The 13,795-nt window shown below is 41.0% G+C and overlaps 1 protein-coding gene across 1 annotated transcript in view; it reads right to left on the bottom strand.

Moving 5' to 3' along the window:
- Positions 1–13,795, bottom strand: part of LOC132906449 (acetylcholine receptor subunit alpha-like 1) — a 164,147-nt gene that overhangs the window by 50,171 nt on the left and 100,181 nt on the right. The window contains exon 4 of the mRNA XM_060958656.1: positions 7,329–7,438. Coding sequence (XP_060814639.1) covers positions 7,329–7,438 — 110 coding nt within the window. The remainder of the gene's footprint in view (positions 1–7,328; positions 7,439–13,795) is intronic.

Below are 13,795 nucleotides of genomic sequence, written 5' to 3'. Positions count from 1 at the left end.
GAACGCGCAGAGCGCCGTATGCAATGTATTAATACCAAAAGCACGAAAGTAGTGAAAATAATTAATTCGTAATTTCTTATTACACTTTTCTTCTATTATGTATTTTTCCATATATCCTTCGTTCTAATTTCGTTCGTATCAGTTTAATATATTTTTCGTTGCTACGTAACATAATATACTTGACATTTGTATCTATTCCGTGCAGTTAGTATATTTACTTGTTCCATTTGTTGTTCTTTGCTTTTTATCAATCATAATCGCATTTGATGCTAAATCCTTTCCAAGCTTCACGACGATTCGCCTTGAATATTTCATCTATTTTCATTCTAGCCAAAATCCTTCTGTAGCAAGAGACTATCGGACAATTAATTATACCACTGGCGGAAGGATTTCACGTGCGCGCTTATTCTATGCAAAACGAAGCCCTCGTATTCCACTGCAACCTAGATCTAGCAGCTAGCGCTGATTACATTCACGCCTGTGTCATTTCCATATGGGATGCCTGATCGAAAGTTCCGTACTCGCGAGGAACCCGACGAACGAGAACGAGAAGGACGATTGAACGAGCGCGTGATACGGCACGTGAAAAAGGGCCGCATACGAAAAAACACTTTGCCCTCCCTTTATGCGGCTTTCTTTATACGGACCGAGCATTTGCATCGTTGATTGCGCCCCGACGCTTCGCCGAGTTTATTGGATCCTGTCCTATCTGTTTCGAGCCAATACAAGAGCCGCGGGTCTGCGCTTTTTCGCCCGCTATTGGATCACTTTCAACGAAAATCGTTTTTCCTCGATACAGGGCCGAGATGGAGCCGCCAGAGAAATAGTTTCCATGTAATTTCAACTTTTCCCTCGGTGCATGATCCCCTTCCCCGTGAAACTAGTTCCACTGTGTCTGTCTTTCCATCCCTTTCCACGTCTCCTCAGCACCGATCTCCACCTTTTCGATTTTCTAATGTGCAATTAACCACGTGGATCAGTTCGGTCCATAAATATTCATCGATCTTCTTCGACACGATTAAACGACAGCGGCGTTGTACCGTCATTATCAATTCAACGTCGATATTTTCATGATGTTGAATTGTTAATCGTCTCGAATTCCGAACGATTTAACAACTATCGTTAGTTGTTTCATCTATCGTTACTTCTGGATGAATATCGCAATTGCCAGCGATCAGGCTTAGGATCTTTCCCTATAATTAATGAAAATTAATGTAACAGCTTAAATTGGAATTTTAATCTAGAAAGTAATGAAAAGTAAGGAAAGAGTCATACGCGAACATCGCGATCTCCACTTAATATTAATTATTTCTAACAGGTGGATAAAATTATTACGTACCGATCGACATCCTACTCATGTTCGTTTCATTTTCATTTTCCAGCTACTAGGGTATATCCAATATAGTCGCGTATTTCCAGGTTTTTCGATTAAATCCGCTGGTTCTCGATTAACCACGAATATTGTTACTGTTATTGTGCTGCTTCGACGGACACAAGCCGGATATCGCGGATGCTTCTGTTCATCGGGTTTATCTTGGCCCCGAATGAAAATCGTATTTAACGGCGCGAAGAAATTAAGTTTGATAAACGAGACCGGATTTCTTGTTCCAACACCTCGGGTCAGACTTTCACTTAGTTACCGCGGATATTACGTTCGCTGGCACGTGTATCTTCCAGGAACACGAATCTTCTAATATAACGCCGCAACTTTGCCGTATGTACTTCAATTAAAGCGATGGAAACTGAATATTTATGAGGGAACCGTACCTCGGAGACGTTCCACGAGAAGAAACCGATAATTTCATGAAATTTATGGATATCTATTTGATACCCCGAGACTCGAAATTCTTGCAACTTATTCCTTTTCTATAATATATGAATCTCACGTTATGGAACGTCGTACAGAAACGTAGCATTATATTATATCAAGTTACGTATCTTTACGAATGAATATAAAGACACGTAGTATTGCTTTCACTGCGTCGTTCTTACAACAAATATTTTATTCGAGCTAGTAATTACCTAAAACATTTCTTGATTAATTTGAAATAACTAATATCTCACGTGAATTCTTTCGCTCTCTCAACAGTAACGATACTTTGGAAGAGACGCTACTACGTATATTTTTAATAAACTTATCTCGTATTTTTAACAATTCTCTTTGCAACCTTTCAAAATACCGACTCGTATTTTTCATTTCTTTTTATTCTCAACATTGTGAATTTTTTTTATTACAGTTTTTATTTACAACAGATTTTCCAATCTAAAAAAAGTGTACAAATACTATCGTCAAACACTATGTATTTTATCTATCGTTATAAGATAGTGCGGATGGTGCAGGGCTTTAGCACAGTGCTGTATATTACACGGTATGTCCCATAATCGATAAGTTCAATTATAAACGGAGCCGCGAAGTCGCGCGGTACGCCCATCGACAGCGAGTCGGAATATCGAATTCAGATTTATCAAGGTGTTAATATTGAATGCAACTCGTACAATGACCTGCGGTTTTATTTATGACAACATCGACTGCAGTGAAACGCGTTATAGATCGGTCGTTTCTTAATTAAATTTCATCCGACGATCTGTCGTGGCCCCTCGATCTCACCAACGTACACCCTCAGCCTCGTCGCGACTTATCGATTTTCCGCGGCAAAACTTCGCCACCCCACTCCCTTCCACAACTTTTTCAGTCCCCTGAAAGAACCTTTTTCGGCGGAACTTTTCACCAAACTTTTCATGAAAAACTCTCTGCCGCTAATAAATGTCTCCATCCAATGGTATCTAATTTACATGTGCGCATATAAATTGCTTTCATAAGTTCTAAATTGTATTTTCAACGTTCTCCAACGATACAGACCCTTACGTTATTGCGCTGTTCATCGCTTTAAATTATGTATATTTTAAAGGAACGTATGGCAAACTAGAGATCGTGAAAGTTTTCGTTACGTCAGGAGGAATTTTTTAAAAGCCAAAAGACATTACACGAGCAGACGAATACCTAGCTTATCATCTTTAATATAGGATTACGGTTCACACGCGTGGCCAAAAGCACTGTTCCTCTGCTAACAACCCACGTTAAACATCCATTTAACGAAGACATTTATTCTTCTCGTTTCCTACAAGCGACTTTTTAGTCGTTCCATTTAAGAATCGTTCAAAGTTTGCAGGAAACTTGGCGAATAATTTGCGCCCACCACCACCGTTTGAGAATTCTTTAAACATCGCGAAACTATTCGTCAAAACGGCACTTGCCGCTACGTGCTCCGTTCCTACCACCACTTCGCCGTTCCCATAATTCACACAAGCCTCGTGTTCCGTTTTTCAAAATTATAGAACCGGTCGTAAACTCTCGATTTAGTAATAAAATACGTTACTACGTATAAATGATTGCCTACGATTTTCAATGATAATTTGGTGAATCAAAGACAATTGGGAAGCTTCCTGAAAAAGTCATAGTTAGGATAATGACATTTTTACACCTGGTCCTAATACAATGATCGAGACCTGCATTTATGTAAATGTACCTGAAAAGTTTCTTGGTATTTAACCCTTGAAATTGAACGAGATTATTAGCCGTTCCGATATCGCGCATCTTCAAGCTTCTCGTAGAGTCTGAAGAGTCTGGGTACACGGGAACGAGTGCTATGCACGTCGAGTGCGCGGCTCTTTGGATGAAAATGTTTTTATTCGTCGTTTTATAAGAATGCGTTTAGCCGAAGGGCAGCATAAGCACGCGCACGTTCATAAGAAATACTATAGCAATGAGAATTCGGAGGCGCAGCCTCATCCACGATTAAGCCCATACAAAGATCACGCTGTGAAACTTATCGCAGAGGAAACTAGAGAAATGAGAAACGTCACGCGACTCGCAGTCAAATTTACCGGAGCAACTTGACTCCGATTTAATTGATACATCGTCTAGGCCTAAGGCAACCTTCTCACACAGGTCGGCAATGGATGTTGACCTCGAACTTCCATTCGAGAACTTGCAAGTATGAGTGGATTGTTCGAGACTCGGTGTCTCGCAAATTCAGGCTGAAACTTTCGTGTCTTATATTCTTCACGCTCGATAATTCATCCTTTTTCACCGTTCCCTCTTCTAAAAGCGGCTGAAAGCAATCAACAAACTTCCATCCCTCGTTCCATCTAGACAATAAAGCCGTGACCAAGTTATTAAACAGCGAATTGCCTTCGACAGAGGGGTTGAAGTTAAAATTCGATAAAATGGTCAAAGAGGGGTGAGAGGGGAGGGAGCGAAAGGAACACGGTCACCAGGTCTCGGAAACGTCAAATGGAGCGAACACCATCAAAATTCATCTTGTAACAATATCCGCATTATGCGGCGTATCTCGATATCACGAGATCATCGAGGAATCCCTTTCAACTCTTCACGACTACGTTTTCTTTGACATTCGTTTCAAACAAGCCGCTCCCCTTTCGTCTGGCCCCATCTTCAACGACGACGGTGAATTATTAATAAGATTCGAATATTCCATACAAATTACTCCCACCTTGGTGGCAGAGGACATCGAAGAGACGGACGACAAACTCGTCCGTATCGTAGGATACATTTGCATGCTGTCGGGCTGCACAAAGCCCCGATACTTTTTGAGCCTTTCGAAGCGCTGCGCCGTCGGGACAATCGATTCGTCCCCTCCACCCCTGTTCTTCTCTGCCGCTGTTCGAGTAATTGAAATAGCGTAATGTATGTCGAGAGTTTCGACTTTCGAGAACGTTCTTTGTGACTTAGCATTGAACGCGTGGCCGTGCCGAAGCCACTCCAGTGCGTAATTGAAAATAAAACTCGTGGAAACGCCGACGCGTCTCCCAGCAGCCGTGAGACCTCGCGTAGGAGAAAACGCTGCGCGGCTGATATAATGAGAGGCGCACTCGTCGGCGCAAACAGGGGGAAAAAGTTTGATCGTACGTTTCAGCAAAGAGGAAACGATCGGGCTCTTCGGCCGAGCACGAGTCAAGCACGTTGCGCCTTCGGGCTGGAAAACAGGCGCAAAATTTCTGCTCACGCAGCTTGCTTTCAACTTCAGAAGAGTTAAACTTCTTTAGCTGAGAAGCATCGATAACGAAGCGATTTCGAAAAGTCAAACGGTTTACTCGAGCTTGACAATTGAATCGTGAGAGACACGCGGACATCGATAAATAGAAAATGTCTCGAATGTGTGGCCGAGCACCATGCCACCTTAGTTCAAACCAAGTTAACTCGAGTTTCATCGACGACGCTAGTATCCCGTAACTAGAAGCGTAGAAGCAATTAAATTCTTGGAAAAGTACGAAAGAAGTGGATTCCTTCGTACAAATTACTTTGAACGTATAGCAAAGTTTGAGAACGTTGTGTTGAAGTGGAATTCAATTTCTACTTGGAACAACTAGCTGTAACTAAACTAGCTTCCATTCCATCACTTGTATCATCGCTCGCGCTAACATTTCATAAGATTTTCAGACGATATTTCGCGTGATCTGCTTACATAGGCAAAATATACGACTACACTTGTTAAATGAGCATGAGTGGGATTTTAATTTAAATAAAAATTTTCCTTTCTAAGTATGGCAACGTGCTAAGTTAATGCATATAAAACGTCGCTTCTCTAAAGCTCGAATTCGACGAGGCAATACACATTACGTTTTATTAAATTTTATCCTATCGTCAATTGCTAGGTTTTTCAAAATCATTTGCACCGTATAAAGCAATTCATAAGAATTTTAGTCCGCCGAGTAAGAATCTTCCTACTTACACGCTCGTCGCTATACGCCATAATCCAGATACGTTGATACAGATAACCAATAAATACACCGATAGAAACGATCGAGACCATCTTAATTTTCCTCGAATTGGCTTAAGAGCACTCGATTTCTTATCCTACGGATACAAGGAAGAATTCGGTATACGATAGTCGAGCACGAAGTCGGCCGGGAGCCATTTAGGGTACAAGAATGGCGTCACGACGACTCGACCCTACTTCCTCGTAAAAGTGTCGTCCTTGGGGCGAAGTACATCCTATTTCTCAGCGTTAGCTCGCCTCGGTCAGGATACGTAGAGCTCGTGTGTGTCCCGTTTCGGTCGTGGATTTTCAAAATGGCCTTAGCGGGCTCTCGGCTGAAAACGTCACGTACTGGCGCGGAATATTCCACCGCGGTTTACGAGATACCGTGCTCTGCACTTTCCACTAAAATCCTATGAAGTATGACTGGACCAAGATGAAGGACGCCGCAGCGTACCGTGACCATATCCCAATACATTGGGACCAACGTCCGAAAAGAATGGGCAAAAGAGGATCAACCTGGGCCAGATTAACGCGAAAAACCGGCTGAAATATCCTCAGCCCTTTTGGATAACTGTCTCTCCCCTTCTAGACGGTGATTCGTGCGGTATTTCTTAGACTATTATAAAACATGAATCATAAATACATGTCTATACTTCAGAGAGTGAATCTACATACTAAAAAGTAAACAATAAACCGTCACATAAAAACATGTCCTACGTATTTCAGTTTTTGTGTTATGGATGATTAACTGTTCAAAGTATCCGAAACTTAGTTGTAATTTCAGCGAATATTTTTCATGGCTTTATATCGATTGCTTCTCCCTCATATTGTTATATATTTGTTGTCAATTATACAATCGATCGATAAGTTCTTATCAAATATACCTGTCATGTACTTCTCCTGTGATCGTCATTAGCAATAAGTTGATTAACCCGTTGAGATAAATAGGTAAATAAATAAATATATTATATTCTTATCTCGCGACACTTTTTAATTTGCGTATCCGGTAAAATTGGAATATCGTTAAACGTGAACGTATCGTCTTTATCGTGTTTTATCGTGCTCCGAGCACGTTTATAAATTGCAGCGAAAGGAAATTAAAGGATGGTTAAAGCCGGAACATCGAGCACGTGTAATATCGTACGCGACATCGAACGTATCGAACAGCTGTTTAAGCTAGCCCTTTCCGGTTATAAAAATAAAATCGTTCGAACGAACAAATTGCATCCGCAGTCTGGCTTGCACCCGGTTTCGTGCAAGACGTCTTGTGGCAAATTGCTCTGCCCGGTCACGGTCGTATATTTTATCGGTTTTTATCAGTGAACGCGACGCCCGGTCTTGTCGAAACGGCCAGCGCCATTTAATGCGCTTAATTTTGTCGTCCAGCCGTTAAAACCCTCGAGATGTCTCTAGTATTTTTCCATTGTTATATCTCGAAATAAACCAATATCGAAATTCTATCTCTTGCACGAGTATCAATTTCACCGCTATCGGATTTAATCCGGTGAAAAAGTCGCGTGACCAGACGTAATTAGATCGACTTACTTGTTGTAAAGAACAATGTCCGGCAACCATATATGCTCCGACGGCACGTGGAGGGTGTCGACACCGCCATAATCATCCGGGTTCCACTTCAGCTTGTAATCGTTCCACTCCTGCAAGCAGAAACAACGCAAAAATAAGTCTCGTTTATTTTCGTTCTTCTACCATGGTAACGGATACAGAGTGGAGAAAATGAATACAGCGATCATATTTTAAACAGGCGATCAATCTTGATAATCGCACAATGCTTCGACATTTTTAATTACTTTCTACCAATTTCGATTATAATTCACAAGTTAAGCGTTTGTCTGTGAAAAATAATGATTGTTCAGATCATACGTTATGTACGTAACTGGAACCCTGAATAGGAGGTTAAACCAAAATTATGTGAAAATTAATTAAACTATTTTGGATCTTGATTGAGGCAAAGCGTAGGTAGGTCTGTGTGTTCAATTCATCTCGAAGATGAGGTCGAAATACGTCAATAACTATATAATAGAAGCTGTACGAAACTTTGGACAAATCCTGATTACGTTAGACTCTGCCGTTTGGTGAACTAATAATTCCGTTTGAAGCCAAGAAACTTGCTACTCTGGAAAATAGCAATACAGCTTCGCACGTCGTCCAAACTTGCCTCCATTGACCATACTTGCACTTCGAATCGAATTATCGTTCGCTGTACTTCAAATAATTACTCTGTATAAGCTCTCCACCTGATCTTCTTGAGAATCCTTCAGATAGAAACCTCTCCTTACAAATACTGGGTCATTCCCATTTAAAATTTACGTCTCCAATTAGACTTTCAACGATTAAACGCCATGACAAGATGAAACGTGTGAAATTCTCGCGAGCTCTCCATCAGCTGTCCCTCTTTAAAATAATCGTTTCGATAAACCAGCGCATTCGTAACAACTTTCGCACAGTTTCACGTGACATTAAACGAAACTGACCTCCATTCGTCCATTCCGCGTTTCTATCGAGTTTTCGCCGCGTTCAATATTCATGTCGTTGTCGGGTTATGCGTGTCAATAAATGAAATAAATCGGGTTTTCCTTATCGTTGACTCCATTTCTACGTTTATACACTACAACTATTGGCATCTCAATACGCTAAAATAATGTACGACCTTAACATCAAAAATACCGAAATATCGTTTACGTGAAAAATATTATAATATTAAATAAATGTAGCGAATTACTATGCGAGCACGTGCGATGGATAGCAGATCGCTATTGATTCTTCGTCGATTCGAAGACTAAGAAGCGAGTTATGAGTGGAATAAAGAAAAAATTTCCTTCTCTGACTAATTTCGCGAATACTTCGTATGATAGAAACGAAGAAATTGCGGATTTAGTTGTTGGATTGTAAGGAATTTTCTGGCAAGAGGTCTGCTCGAGACGACAGGTCTTATATTTCCTGTATTTTCCTCCAAAAAATCTCGAAACATGCGAACTGCAGTTGCCTCGAGGTATCTCGAGTTATGGTTGACAGCATACTGACGCTAGTTCGTCGTTTTCTGGGTATCTAGGAACCTTTGAAATCGAATACCAACGATAGGCGACCGTTCTTTCCGTGATTTCTCTCCACGTTTCTTCAAGTACCATCGACAAACGTAAACGAAACATAGACAACGAAATGTTATAGAATCGATAATTTACCACATTAGTAAAAAGCAATAACGTACGTTTCATGCGTAATTCTAATCCATCAACATCACGCGCAACGACCGACGGAAATCGTAACAAACGATCGTTGATTCCCATCCGCGCGTTCCACCGAAACGATATCGATCGTTACGAGGTACGTACGACGAGTCGGTGTCCAGTTTGCCATCCCGTTGGTCGATGAATTCGATGATTGTAAATAATTGCATTTGCGCGAACGAGCTGCACGGTCGACGAATTAAAATCCGCCGATGCGTTCTTCGATGACTTCGGGCGATTCGCTTGATTTTTAATAACATTTCAACGCATCGAAACCTACTCCATTGATATTCTGTTAACGAAGTGGAACGTTCAAGGCGTTTCATCGCAAACTATACAGATTCTTAGTATGTAGATTGCCATGTTTCTTAGGCTAATTTTCCAAGCAAGTTGGAAAATTCAATAAAATCGGCTTGGTCCTCGCTTGAAACACACGAGAAGGAATTAGGAGGCTCGTAAAGGTACACACATGTGCGGAACGATCCCGGAGACATATCGATTCCCACGGGCATGAATTATTCCGCCTGCAATTAGCCAAGTTTCGTGCTATTCGGCAAAAATTCCGCGCACGATTCGCCTAGCTCCGTTTAAATCAATTACCGTTGCGTGAATGCCAGCGAACCATTTCGAAGACTTTTAAAAAGACACGAATAATCTCTAACCATTTATTTATTTATTTTTCTGTTTTTTTTTTTTTTTTTTGAATATTAGTTTTTAAAAACCATACAGGTTATGACAATATTCTACATGTAGAAGGGAACAAAAGAAATGAAACGAGTGAAATACGTAGCGATGACACGCTGCGATTGAAAAATAACGCAACCTGAAAATGATTGTCAGGCCAATAAACCCTTTGCTCGGGCAAACGGCGGGCCATCATTGGCGGAATATATTCGCTCGATTACAGCGTGCACGGCGCGGAGTCGATTCAATTGCGCTGAAGCAATTAACACTTTGTCCACCGCGGCTGCCACGCGATGTACTCATTAAATCGAACGACCGAAATTTCCTCAGGAAGCTACTGCCCCGTCGTTGTTTCACGAGGCCCGTTTGTTAGCCTCGTCGGAAGCGGTCGCTCTTCCTCTTGTCGAAATTTCTGCTGCGTCGCAAAGTGGCGATAGATCAGACATTAAAACCACCTTTCGGATGCACCGCGACGCTTTAAACAAATTAGTATCTGTGCCGGAAATATCAAGCAGAGAAATGTCTTGTTTGTGATTGTACAAACAAGCACTCTCCTTTCGTATTTTATATACATTTTACATGTATGTTTATGTATTTTTACGTGCGTTATGCGTACTTTTACATATTCCCCATAAATGTTCAACTTGATGTGCCAATTGTCCAACTTAGATCCTGTTTAATCGCTGCTAAACTGTTTCCGAGACCAGTACGCGCACGAACTATTTACGACAGCTGTTAAAACTTTATCGAATCTGTAAACGTACCGCAATTGTAAAAGTCGTTGGCTCAGATCGTTCCTTTGAGTCGTCGGCTCTTAAATTCCAATCGGTTTCTTTGAGACAAGCAAAGTAGATTAATAAAAATCTGGACAGTAAGACCGTTCGTCTGAAAAGTACGACTCGCTGGCCCATAAAAATTTCCTTTTCTCCTCGGCGCGACGATAAATTACGCGAGGAGAAGCACGCCGATACAAGGAGGGCCGTACGAGCTCGTAAAATCGCGACCGGTCGCGGCGACACTGGGAAAAAACGATGCCAATTTGACGCCGTCGCCGCGAGGCAAACTACTTTGGATATCGCTTTTGAAACTGCTTGACAAATACCGCTTGTTAGTCTTCCATGCTAGAAATGGATATCGCTTTCGGGCTACCACGGGGTCGTATTTTATTCCTCCTTAGCCTCGTTCAGTGAAATCGAGACTGTCGACCGTTTTCAGAATGTTTTGTACGCGTTGATTCAACGCCGGTGAAGTTCTTACGAGTCCAGAATTTGCTATAATAAACTTTGTAACGCAAAGATAGAGGAACAGCGCTCGGTTATATTCGACGGAAAGTAATGGATCGACGTCTTACTCAAAGGGTGGATTTAATACGTTCCACGTTGGGCGTGTAGATACGCCTACGAACTTTCCGTTCGGTTGGTTACTTTTATTATTAAACTAAGCGTGAAATATTTTATAAAATTACACACCAACCATTGAATATAGATAATGATGCTTTTACGACGCATTTCGAACGTTACACAAGTCCCTTGCTATTAATCTTCTACAGTATTACGCGTCTATGTATTTTAAATCTTATTTTATCAATTTACCGTTACATTGTATTTTGTTAACGTGTTACACCCCTAAATGGCAATTAGTTTATTTATAGCGATTGTTAGTTCGTGGATCTTAGATTGAAATTAAAACAAGACCCAAGGTACCAATTCTTCTTCCCAAAATCGAACATTAAGAAAGTAACGATTATTCATACCTGTATTTTCTTATGTTAAAATATATAATGCATCTCATTAATTGCTACGTTAATGATACATTATCAACCAAGTATACTTGTCTATGATAATTATACATGGCTATTATGAAATACGATAATGAGTAGATATTTTAAAGAAAATAATAAAGCTTAAGCCTTCTCGGATGCATCGAAATGTTTTAACAAAGGGCGGCAATATAAACAAAAAAATGATCGTGTGTCTTTCCAGCCTGAACAAAGAATCCTAAAAATCGATATGGCAAGGGGTGCGTTAATTACTGTTCACAATATCTCTGTTTAAAAATAGCAACTGCGAACGTAAACGAGATTCGATACGGACCAGAACCTAAGTTATACTGTTCGGTTGGCGGTGGCCTTATCGTTTTCAGCAAATGCTGTCGCATTATATCGGAAAGTCATCGGCCTCGAAGGAGAAAGCTAGTAGCTCTCTGTGGGGCGGGAAACTAAAATTGCGCTCGATTTAGAACGACAAGGCCGTCGAGCTGTCGTGTAACCCTTTAAATTCATGGATATCTAGAAATTTTCGTATTTCCGCGGCGACGTCACGAGCCTGTTCCCCTAGTCTTCTGAATTTTCGATGGATTCGCGAAAAGAGAGGGAATTCACAGCCGCAGCAGCCGATGTACGAAGAGTGCCAGCTTATTCCGCCGCCTGACGATGCCAACAGCACGAAGAAACTGACTCACGTTGGCACAACACGTTCCATCGGCTTTTACCACGGTTATACGCAACAAGATTTTCTTCGCACCAGGCATGTTCCGATCGATTTGTCTAAAAGAATGCGAAATACTATCGCGCACGGCGAATTAACGCGATCTTAAACTCAGGGCAAATCTACAGCACTGTTTTCGTTAAGAAACTGGAGGATTGCCAGTAGAAATGACATTAATTTTCATGGAGGAATAAACTCTCGAAACGAGATTATTCGAAATTGCCTTTAAATATCCTTTCACCGTCGAAATTATGCGACTTGGATCGCAGTTCTTGCAGCGTTTTTAGTTCGAATGGCGGCTCGGTTACGCGAATAGAAAAGTAATGGAATTTATGCGGTAACGATATCTGCAATTAAGTTCGATTCTTACTGTGTTAAGCATCGAACGATTCGGATTCTTCGCTCATTCGTTATTCTTTGAAAGTTTTCGTAGACGAAAATACTACGTGTTATGAACAGCGGAACTTTTCTCCGCGATAAGAAACCACGCTGGTTCGAGGAGACAGAGAGAAGGGTGGGATTTTAATCGAGCGAGTGGAACAAGACTGTCTGTGGTCTCACTGTTGGTGCTCAGCCCTACAATCGGTCGTGAAAGCACTTGCAAGTGCTAGATACACCAGCTACTACCAACAATGCCGAGATGCTAGAATAAATGCGGCCAATTTTACAGATATTCGGCTGTTTGCTTCTTCAGGAGTTGCAAGAGTCGATGGTTATTCGTGTTTAACCAACCGCCGGGTTAAACGTCATATCGAAGCGTTCCTTTCGGATTACAGAAACAAAATTGAGGAGAATTAGAGATAAGAATTGTTGGATGAAACGATGATGATCCAGTTGCCTCCTTTGAAAAATTGACTCTGAACCAATGTTAATATTGAGATATGTGTAATTTTGTGTGTTACACTGGATTAGTCGCGTAGTAGTGACACACATATATGAACATGAGTGTGTGGGAGTATGTGCGTGCACAGCGTTTCGTAAAACAGAAGAATGCAACTACTCCGTACGCATGATGGCGAAAAGATGATGAGACAAAAAGAGTACTGAGACACGTGCAATGTGTATCTACGAATATCTTGTAAATCACATATTCAATAAACATGAAACTATTTTAATATCATTTCTACATGTAATGTGAGTATTCCTATGCCTTTATTTCAGCCTAAAACCCACAATTCTCAACAGCTAATTTTCAGTTTTTCTATATACTTTTCTATTATTTCACTTTCGTACGACGTAGCATCGCGATGATTATTTGAGCAATATCAGAATACGATACGTCGTCGATCTCGAGTAAATTTGTTATTTTCCTTTCATGTTACATTATCGTTGAACGATCATTTCAGGAGCTAACCAAACAAGAAATAAATACCAGAACTCTGGCGTACCCGTTTCAAAAGCCTTCACCGTTACGGAGAAGTGGAAGAAAACGAATTCTCGTTACGTAATTTTAGCAAAGTCCCGTTTCTTCTGTATTCCAATTATTAAATAACCGCTATGCGAGTCAGCAACACAAGCAGCATGAACACTTAGTTGGCCGAGCTACCCATTCTATTATTAAATTCACAGTCGTTCCACGGGCAACGATAAAACGAAC

Source organism: Bombus pascuorum, chromosome 4 (assembly GCF_905332965.1).
Source record: "Bombus pascuorum chromosome 4, iyBomPasc1.1, whole genome shotgun sequence".
Classification (NCBI taxonomy): domain Eukaryota; kingdom Metazoa; phylum Arthropoda; class Insecta; order Hymenoptera; family Apidae; genus Bombus; species Bombus pascuorum.
This window is presented reverse-complemented; position numbering and strand designations above follow the sequence as displayed.